Consider the following 10,865-nt stretch of genomic DNA (forward strand, 5'->3'; position numbering starts at 1 on the left):
AAAGGATAATCAGCTCAGTGAGTGTTTCCTTTCGACGATCGGCCAACTAAGGTAAAGAAAGGAAGAAGTCATAGAAAAAAGATGATGCGTCATTCTTTGGTCGGAAAGGTCATTTCGCTACAGTTGTGGTAGAAGATGGAAGGACAGTTACTGAAGATTGGTTTGTCAATCGCTGTTTGCATGTTGTCTTGGAAAAAATTCGACAGCAGCGCCCTCGAAGCAGGATCCACCTTCACCACGACAATACTTCAGCGCACTCTTCAAAACGGACTGTAGAATGTTTGACTATGGCAGGTGTCGAGATAATGAGTCATCCGCCATACAATCCTGATCTGGCGACCTGCGAATTCTATTTATTCCCAAAAACTAAAGATACAATTCGAGTTATTCGCTTTACGAGCCCTGAAGATTAAAGCGTATGAAAATGCCATAGAAGAGATACCTAAGGAAGAATGGGCCCACTGCTTTTCTCAGTGGTTCCATCAAATGCGACGATATGTAGAGTGGAACGGAGATTACTTCGAAAAACAATAAAATTATTGGCAACTTTCTACATTAAGCCGTTTTTCATTTTCTAAACATTTTCAGTGTTACCTGTGTTCCAAAATAACTGACAAACCAGACATCTCCGACGAAATTATATTCCAAGATTGTATTAGGATTAGATTATATAAATTTCAGCCATGCTACCTCAGCGTCCGTACAACTAAACCTAGCCAAAAAATAAATATATACATATATATAATTGTTAGTTATATTATATATATATTTATTTTTTAAGTCATGTTATTTAATTTTTAAAACTCCTGCCATGCACGAATTACTCTGACTAATACTTATTTTTGATACTGTTCAATGGCCTATTACTATTAAAAGTCCAACCAAAGTCCAAGAAAGGCCAACTAAATGTGTGTTATACACTTAGTTGGCTGTTTCGAATTCAAGGCGTATTAACATTCTTAAATCAAATTTAAATAATAATTGTGGCTTTCAGACCTATTCACATCTGCAGTAAGTTTTATATTTGAGATTCTCCAAGAATTACTATTCACCAATATTGTACAATTTAAAACACTGGATCTTAACTACAGTTCGTTTATTCTTCATTGATTTCAGTTTTTTACCACTATTCACAAACTTCTCTATACTTTTTTATGATTTAGAAACTTGGATACTATAACATAACATAAATTAACGTTTTATATAACAAAAACACACAAAATCGTCACCCAACGACTATACAAGATGTCAATCTTATAATTTGCTAGAGATTTTGATTCGTCGAAGATTTCAGTGTACCTATACACATTCGCACAAACTGATTAGTAATATTTAAATAATTAATTAGGTATGTATGTAGAGCGTATAACTAAAACAATGAATCATAACAATTATTCCTTAAACTATATTTTTTTTGAACCAGCTTGCATCCTCTCTTCAGTAACCAGACTCTTATAACTTCTTCAACGATAATTTCATGTATTACAATAGTGCATTATGAATTCCACACCTAAACCTTCTTTAAGAATCTGTACGTATATTACAAGTACATAAAACTACAAAAATAGCCGCTGCTTAGTTCTTTATTTCACAATAAATTTATTTTACAATAAAAAAGAATACTGTATCATAGTATTTATTATAATTAAACTTTTCCTTATTATGTTCATGAATTGTATTATTATCCTATGCTTTGTTTATTTAAGTAAATAAAATGCAAACATTGTAATAACATGATTTATCTAGTTAGGATGACGCCATCGCGATATAAAAAAGATGTCTTCAAGAAATGTTCAATTGGGAATCAACATATATTCATATATTCCCTTGAGGTCTTTTTTGCCAAAATGTCTCTCAATTCTGCGAGTTTTTTGAGTTTAAGCCGTAAAGATAATATTATTAGTTATATTATATGAATTAGTTGACGTATAAATTTTATTTGTATAATTAAATAGAATTTATATCAAGAATTCACTTCGATAAAGGTGCTTCTTTTGTATGACATCTGTCAAAGCAAGTTTGTCAGTTAAATTTAAAAACTTATATAGAAACCTTAACACCTAAACCTTAACTTATATAGAACAAAATTATCGTTATTTCGTTGGGTCTTGCGATTACAATACGGTTGAGTTTATAGGAGACCATGGTACGAAAAATGCTATTAAATTTTGGAATCTAAACTCGACTCGATTTTTTAAAGAAAGCTCAAGGCCCCCTGTACAAGTGCCTCGGAAGCGCGTCACTATTTTATATTTGACGTATCGAATTTTGACACAAGATACATAATTGTTTTCTCAATTGACAAATAATATTAGTGCATATTCATAATAAGTCATCCGTCAGATCATAATATTATATATGTTAAATTATTCATGTTTTTTAAAATATTAACCGTCAACCGCACTGATACATTTGTTTTAATTTTAAAAGCGGTATTGTTCGAGTGACTGTCCCGTAAGCCGGCGATCATTGCTCTATAGACGTTATTTATTGCCCACAATTTTGCAGTGTATATTAGATCCTACTCACCCTCATAGAACGGCACTTGACATACATCGCTTCGTAGGTTTATTATGTAGCTTATTAGTCGTTTTAATGATTTGATTAATGGAAACTTATAGGCATAATACATCTTAAAGAACAATATTTTTTGAACAGAACTCGCATATTCTGAACTATACTTACACAAGAAATGTTGTATGCTTATTTCTAATAAAAAATTGTAAACATTTATTAAAACTCAAACTTGGACGGGACTATAAATATTTTTTGTATTAGATATTACGCACTTTTCTTCAATATTTAGACAAGAAAAAATCTTAGAAAATGTAATTGTTTTTATAATATTAAATAACATTGCATTATGCTAATTTTGTATAAGATTTTACTTTGCGTTACTATCTCCGGTAATTTAATATCTTCCGAGCTTTATAAACACTATCACAGTAATCATTTATCAAACAAAGTGAATTTTTGTTAATAATTAACAAACAAAAACTATTGAGTGTTTTTAAGGCAGTTCTTGCATCACAACACTATGTGAATTCTAATTAGAGCCTTTTAAGAAAAGAGCTTCGTATAAGCTGGATTCAGAAGGTCTCTAACAAGAAGGTTCTTAAACGAGTTGGAATGTCGAAAAAGTTTAAGCATTAAACAACAGAAAGTTGCGTACTTGGGCAAACTGTTGCACCAGGACCGCTTCCACCTTCTCCAATTGATTATAATAGGTAAAATCCAGTGTAAAAGGCGTGTTACCCTGTGGACGGAGTATAGCGACTGAGGAAATGTTGCTGCATCTGGCAGAAGACACGCTTCAAGACACTGACGGCGAACCCCCCAGTAAATGGACAGGAACTAAAAGAAGAAAAGAGCGTACCAATTCTTAAAAGGCGGCCATGCAGTCGCGAGCCCGCTGGCATTGATTGTCCATAGGCAGCGGTATCACTTAACAAGTTAGCCTTTACGCATATGCCTCCTGGTCTATAAAAAAAAACTGTTTATCGCCTTAAAACTGCTTATATGTTTGTCAAATAGTGAAGAATTATTTTTCATTGAAAATAATTTGCTTTTTTTAATAAACGGTAGATCTTGACCTTGTAGTGCCAAAACAACCTGATCTTATTTCTACCTAAGAAATATTTATATATTTAATCTTCTTCACGATACAAAAATGATTAGTTGAATTCCGTATATATAAATCAATTTGTTTCGTACGTTTTGTTTACGTTACGTTAGTAATGCAAATACAATACATACAAAAGAATTATAAAAAAATAAAATTTAATATTGTATATACGTACCTATATAATTTTTCATCTTCACACCAAAACGCGATGACTTTGATGTGTTGCGTATGTAATGTATTTTTTTACAGGGCAACCTAGCAGAAGGGTTTCTTTGAATAAAGTCATAACCAGCGCCAATGGGTGTTTTGCCAACTTTTTAGGGAATGATTTTTTATGGTACGAAACGAGCAGGCGGGTCGTTTTGAATAGTAGTAACCGCTGCCCATGGACACCTACAACGCCGGGGGCTGAAAGGGAATGGACGCTCTTTTCTTGAAAATTTGTTCTAATCCTACTAAAAAATATTATTTTTGCCTAACTAGCCTTCTTAAATTGGTTTGAGTAAGTTAGCTGGTAATTTACTATTGACAAATGTATTAAATGTGCTACTTTATTGGCATAGGAATCATGAACATTATCTAATTATATATCTTAATGATACTGATTATATAATCATGAAAAATAAGTATTATGCTTTGTTAGTAAGTGTGAGATTTCATTGTTCACATTGTTTGATAGTAGAAAACAGAAGTCTGTGTTAGTTCTGTTATGTTATAATCATAAATAGAAATACTTAACATGGAGAAAGCCGACTTTAAAAAGGAAAAGCGTAAGTTTATCTTTATATATATAAATCTTCTGTGTGTGAGTTTGTAATTAAAAGGCAATCCTTTTTGGAGGATTTACAAAATTAAAATCGGTCAATACCGATTTTAATTTTGTCGTGTGTACATGACTACTCTGTTGGGTCCACTGGTATTATATAAATATATATAGTAAATTATATTATATTTGTGATTTTAATATATTACATTGTATATGGTCAAAATTAAAAAAGAATCAAAATGTGAGTTTTTTTATTAACGCAGTTGATCGGTGTTTTTGTTATTCTACAGATATATTTTTAATAATAATGCTTAATTAACACAAAACCATGCATCAATGAATTAGTTTGCTTTACTGCCACCCTTTTCCGGATAGACTCTATAAGTAAAATGATTTTTGTAACTTATAGTAGAATATGGCATCGGTATTCGCCATCTCCAAATGTTTTGTATGGGACTCAACATGCTAACACTATTCATCGTGAGAAGCAGTATGGGAGTTGCAGTATTGGCTATGACGGATATCAGCAGACGGCGGGATTCTAAAGTTGAGGTATAACCAATAAACATTGTTTAATAAATTTAATGCTGATTATTAGATGGCAGTTGTTGCATTTATAACGCAGTATTATTTTAGCGGATTGTGTGTATAATATTTTTTAGATATTATTATTCTCTTCTCGCGCACCAGGGTGCTTGAAAAGTAAATATATAATAATAAAATAATAATAAAAAAAACACTTGAAAGTATTTTTATTACCGACTGCGTCGTAAGACATCAAAGAAAAGAAAAGTTTTGTCGTGTAAAAGAAATGGATTATATCGATAACAATTCCAATAAATATTTTAAAATAGAACATTAAAGCTAAAAAAATATTCTATCAGCAGTTTTCAGAACGTAACCCTTTATTAAAAATAACGTACATTCAATTATTATTTTAGCATCGTTATAGATAGATAGAAATAGATAGTACCTTTTTAATATCTGCTGCTGCTTAAGTCAGCTTCCTCATTTTCTTCTATCATATTGATTATTATTTCGTCAGTTTTAAAACCTCGGACTGGACGAATATCGGAATGTTTCACACAGTTTTTTACGTACAAAGCAGTTATCGCTTCGACACAATTATTACATATTTGTATTTTTTCCCTTGCAGATATATGACTGGGATAAAAAGACCCAAGGTCTTATCTTATCGTCTTTCTTCTGGGGATACATGGTGATGCAAATACCAGCTGGTCTTCTGTCAAAGAAATTTGGTGGAAAACTCGTGATACTTGTAGCCCTGGTTGTGAATGGTTTTGTGTGTGGACTACTTCCTTCAATTGTGAGCATTGTAAGTATTATTTTACGAGCATCTAAATGCGTTTGGGCCTTTGGACAATTCTGTTATTAGATATTCGAATGAATATTTGAATCACACGGCTTGCTGTACACCTTACAGTAAACAAAAGTGCTAAGCACAGCACACCTTAGCAGTTTTTATATGCATACGTTTGGTACGCTTGTGATGTTAAAGTTCACATTTCCTCTTAAATAAATTAAAATGTTTATAAATTTTGTAGGTTCGTTCTTAAAAAAATCTCAGACAGAGAAACCTCCTATGTGGAAGTTGACCTTGAGTTAATTTAACGACTGAAGTCTGGCATATAACATTGTCTTGTCCAGTTTTCTAATTTAAAATCCAGACTTCGGGATAATTTTAAGTATTATGGAAAAAGGTAACTTTATAGGTGTAAAGGTTTATTATTAATGATGTTATATTCTCCAGGGTGGCTGGCAGATTGTATGTGTGTGTAGAATGCTTATGGGGCTCACTCAAGCCTGTCTCTTTCCGGCCAGTCATACTCTCCTGGGAAAATGGCTGCCTGCGCATGAACGTACTTCTTATACTGGTCTTGTTTATGGAGGTATATTTTCATTGTTAATCATACTTTTTTCTAAACTCCCCACGTCCCATTCGAATGTTAGTTCGATTGCATACATTTGGCTAAAAAGTTTATGTTTTTTGTCATACTTTTAGGCTGTCAATTAGGAATCGTCATAGCAATGCCTGTATCTGGCTTACTCGCAGCTACGGATTTAGGCTGGAAGTTAATATTCTACGGTATATCAGCCCTCATGTTCGTGGAAGCGTTTATATGGCACTTTTTTGCTGCCAGCTCTCCGGGAGAACATAGACTTATAAATTATAAGGAAAGAGAGTACATTGAGAGTGGTTTGAATTCCGGTGGTCCTAGTGTAAGTATATGTAGTAAGGCATATGTAAGTTTATTTCATTTACTAGGTTTTGTTAGGCCCGTGAACCCAGCGAAGGTCCCAGTTTTTATTCTTATGGCAGATTAGATTAAACTATTTTATATTTTTATCTATATATTTTCAAAATACTCATATATAATAAGTATGAGACGTTAGCGTTAAAAAGGACTGGGTAAAGTTATGCATCGAATAGTTACTGCCCCTTAGACATATCATAATTCTTTTACGGAATAATAGCTTCGTAATAAGAAAAACATCACTGACGCAGACGAAAAATATTATCCGCGGCTTTTTGCACCACTTATGTTGTTTAGTACTTTGTACAAAACAGCTACTCATAAATCTAAAGCATCACCTCAAATTGTTTAGGGATTATGAAGATTATGTTTGATTCGTAACATTGTACTTTGCTTTGCATTTTGAGTCTACAATGTACATAATGTATGAATCTATATGTATATAAAGATAATAATTAACGTATATTTGTTTTCCTCTGCGCAATTCTCTATACCATATATAGAGTGATAAAAAATATTCGTACTGGAATTGCGTTGTACCTTAACCATGACCCTTAACTGGCAAAAAAGTCTAAGGTTTAGTCTTGATCCCTGTTGAAACTGTTATATTTCATACACCTTCTGAGAGGTGTTTTATAAGTAATTTTAGGCTAAGATATCTCTTAGATCTAGAGATCTTTTGCCACCACTGCTTGCCAATTCCTAACTGGCAACGCTGCATTATCTTTAACAGGAAATATAAAAAATCCATAAAATTTTCAAAAAAAAAAGATGACGAAATATTTAGACAAAGTATACCTGAGACCTCTCAGTCAGCAACACTTTTTTCTTTTAATCTTTTATATAATTCCCTGAGACATACGACCTCTAACTCTTCAAAATTTGAGTGTAATCCTCCCTGAAAGGCCGGCAATGCACCCACTAAAAATGTTGTGTTTATGGGCTGCGATGACTGTCCTGTTTGGGCGTTTTGCAGGCTCGTGTGCCCTCCTGTTATATAAAAAAAAATACGTTTTATCATACTTCGTCACGCAGATCATTATTATATATAGAATATGAGATAATTGTTTTAGAATCTCCGCACTCCCTGGCTACATATTTTGAAGACCCGCGGATTTTGGGGAACTCTTGCAGGGCATATTGGTTCATCTGTTGTTTACTTGCTGTTTTTCGTGGATATGCCTACTTACCTAGAGAAAGGCTTGCAGATCAGTTTAACTAGTGTAAGTTTTTACGATATGTTTTCTTTTACTTCATTTCAAAACAATATAAGGGGGAAAATCGTATTTTTTTATTATTTATCTTGTGGACCTTCAATGGTCGTATTCAAGTTCTACACAATATTTTTAATAGATGTCGCTAGTATAATTTACAGATATGATGTTGCACCTTTATTTTTTTGACAAATCAGATTTTGATCGCCAGGAAATTGTTTGTAAAGCACAATTGACAAATTAATTAGATTACTTGTTAAAACATTAAAGTCAAAACAGTTTTAATTTAAAACAATTTCGGAATTAACAAATTGTAAAAAGTATCTTTTAATAATTTTGTATTATGTATATTTCAGAGTGCATTCTTATCAGCTCTACCATACATAGGAATGCTTGTTGGCAACGTGATATCCTCTATTTTGTGTGAGAAAATGTACAACAAGGGCGTTTTTAGATTAGTCACATTACGAAGACTGTTCAATAGTATTGGTAAGTGGCTTTTTATAATCGTTTCTTATGCTCGACCTCTGTCAGACGTGGAAACCAATAAAAAATATTCAAGCTTTTAACTTCTGTGATATATAATTTTTATAAACACGATACATAAAATATTTGGTCTACAGCGTGTCCTGGGACACGTAGGCCTCTTCTAGGTCTCTCCACTTATTTCAAACCGGCCATATTAGTGGCCAATTAGTATCTATCGAATCTATTAAAACGTTTCAGGGGTGGCTGGAGTGACCGTAGGTCTATTAGCTCTCTCGTTTGCGAAGTCAGACAGCAAGACCTTAGCTGTCGGGATGCTTACTGTTACCCTCTCTCTATGTGGGTTTGTATCCGCTGGATTTATGGTAAGTTTAGGAAATTATAAGTTAAATAATATTTCTTTAGAATGCATGAGTTAAAAGTTAATGTAAAACCGTGTTTTAGTTATCCTTGTACAATGAAAGAAAATGCAAATTGATTACCGAAAAGCGTCCAACTATACAGTTGTATTCAACATTTTATCGCTCTAATTTTAAATTAAAATGAATGATGCACTATTTATACATTTACTACTCATATCACTCAGTCACAATGAAAACATGTAAATTAGTAGGCACGCAAGAACTAGTCAATTAACAAGATCATATTTTCAGATGAGTCATCTAGATCTTTCCCCGAATTACGGCGGCGTAATGTTGTCCGTTACCAATTGTATCACATCTGTTGGTGCCGTTGCGATACCGATCACAAATAGTTTTATCTTAAGAAACGACCCTGTAAGTATGAACAACGACAATTGAATTGTCTATGGTTTGACGTAAGCGTATAAATGTGATAAAGAGGCAACGCGCCTCGGATGTATTCGTATTTTAAATAAACCATTTATTTGGGTTAAATTAACGAAACACAAAAGGGTTACTCGGTAGAACCTACGTCGACACTTTGTCTTCTATTATTTCATATTACGTACCCAAATCTATTAACTATTGTTATTAAACTAGGCATGCAATGCCAGTTCGGAAATTTAAAAAGCCATCTAACATTTTGTATCAGTACTAAACACGGATATTTCGTAGACTCTTATTATTAGATCTTTAAATAATGACGTAAAGTACAACTAGTGACCTCTTCAGACTTTTTGACATTTTAATAATACTTGTTTTCAAATAGACCACTTTTTAATTCCAATTTATTTAAGAACAATAGACTGTCTCTTGTTAAATAAGTTGCATTACCTACTCGCTGTACCCTGCGGTTTGACATGCGGCTAACTATGTTATACAGTCAGTTATGTTACTTGATGCCTGTGATAATATTGTTGAAAGGATTTATAAAATCAATTCAGTAGTTTTAGAGTCTTTATAATTTTAAAATAACCTCAAAAACTACCAATCTCTTAAAAATATTGGTGCAAAATTCGCGTAAAAATGGTACTACAACCTTAAAGATTTAAGCCTCTCTATACCTGATGCACGCCGTCAACTTTTTCGGTCTAAGGCGATCATTACGATGTTTTCCTTCACTCAATTGGTGAGTTGGCCAGAAAATCTATTGGTGCACAGCCAGGGTTCGAGCCTACAACAACGTACTCTGAACCCCAACTCCGACACTGATTTAACAGCGTAAATGAAGACTGTTAAAATTAAATAATCATGATTATCAGTAAAGGTAATATTGTTTTTGTTGACAGACAGATGTTGGGCGATGGCGTATCGTATTTTTCGGAACAGCTGTAGTGGGTGTCATTTGTAACGTTCTTTATGTGCTGCTTGTGAGCGCAGACAGACAGGAGTGGGATGACCCCAACTACTTGGATAAACAAAAGGCTGACCCGGGTATTTTCATTTATTTATTTTTTAGAGTTTAGTCTTATTTATCTCGCAACTTGCATTGTGACCTAGTGCCGATGCTGTGTTACGGGTTGAGCTGGAGCTATTTCCAAATTACTGAACGATTTGTAAATATCGAAATTAGAATTCGTGATATTTTTATGATTACTGTAAATATAAGCCATTAATTAATTTTACATTTCTTACAGAGGAAACACAACCAGCATTGAATTCAAAAGAAATTGAAATGAAACAACTCGAATGACAATAATGGGCTCCAGAAGATCTGACACTTTTAGATATAATAAACACAAAATAGAAACGGCTCTCTTTCTGTACCTCAACCTACACCTATAGAATATGTATTAAGTACGTAGGAAATAAGTAGAAGTAAATATGTAGGACTCCGCATAGATAAAAAAATATAGTCCCACGTATTCTCATGGATGCATGTTCTTTAATTTTTACAAAAAAACTTGAAATATAAACAGTAATAAATTGAGGAATAAACTTTATCAACTTGAGCAATAAACTTTATTAACTTGAGATATAGACTTAATTAACTACAGATATAAACTTTATTAACTTGAGACATAAACTTTATTAACTTGAGATATAAACTTAATTAACTTCAGATATAAACTTTATTAACTTGATATATAAACTTTA

At 32.8% G+C, this 10,865-nt stretch overlaps 1 protein-coding gene across 1 annotated transcript; it reads left to right on the forward strand.

The window, feature by feature from the left end:
• The first annotated feature begins 4,273 nt into the window (after nucleotides 1-4,273).
• LOC123710511 (putative inorganic phosphate cotransporter) lies at nucleotides 4,274-10,537 on the forward strand. The gene is made up of 11 exons (XM_045662511.1): nucleotides 4,274-4,395; nucleotides 4,801-4,943; nucleotides 5,548-5,727; nucleotides 6,163-6,301; nucleotides 6,415-6,632; nucleotides 7,741-7,890; nucleotides 8,238-8,370; nucleotides 8,608-8,732; nucleotides 9,021-9,143; nucleotides 10,058-10,202; nucleotides 10,406-10,537. The coding sequence occupies exons 1-11, from the start codon at nucleotides 4,365-4,367 to the stop codon at nucleotides 10,459-10,461; spliced, it is 1,443 nt and encodes a 480-aa protein (XP_045518467.1). The 5' UTR covers nucleotides 4,274-4,364; the 3' UTR covers nucleotides 10,462-10,537.
• The last annotated feature ends 328 nt before the right edge of the window (nucleotides 10,538-10,865 follow it).

Source organism: Pieris brassicae, chromosome 5 (assembly GCF_905147105.1).
Source record: "Pieris brassicae chromosome 5, ilPieBrab1.1, whole genome shotgun sequence".
Lineage (NCBI taxonomy): Eukaryota > Metazoa > Arthropoda > Insecta > Lepidoptera > Pieridae > Pieris > Pieris brassicae.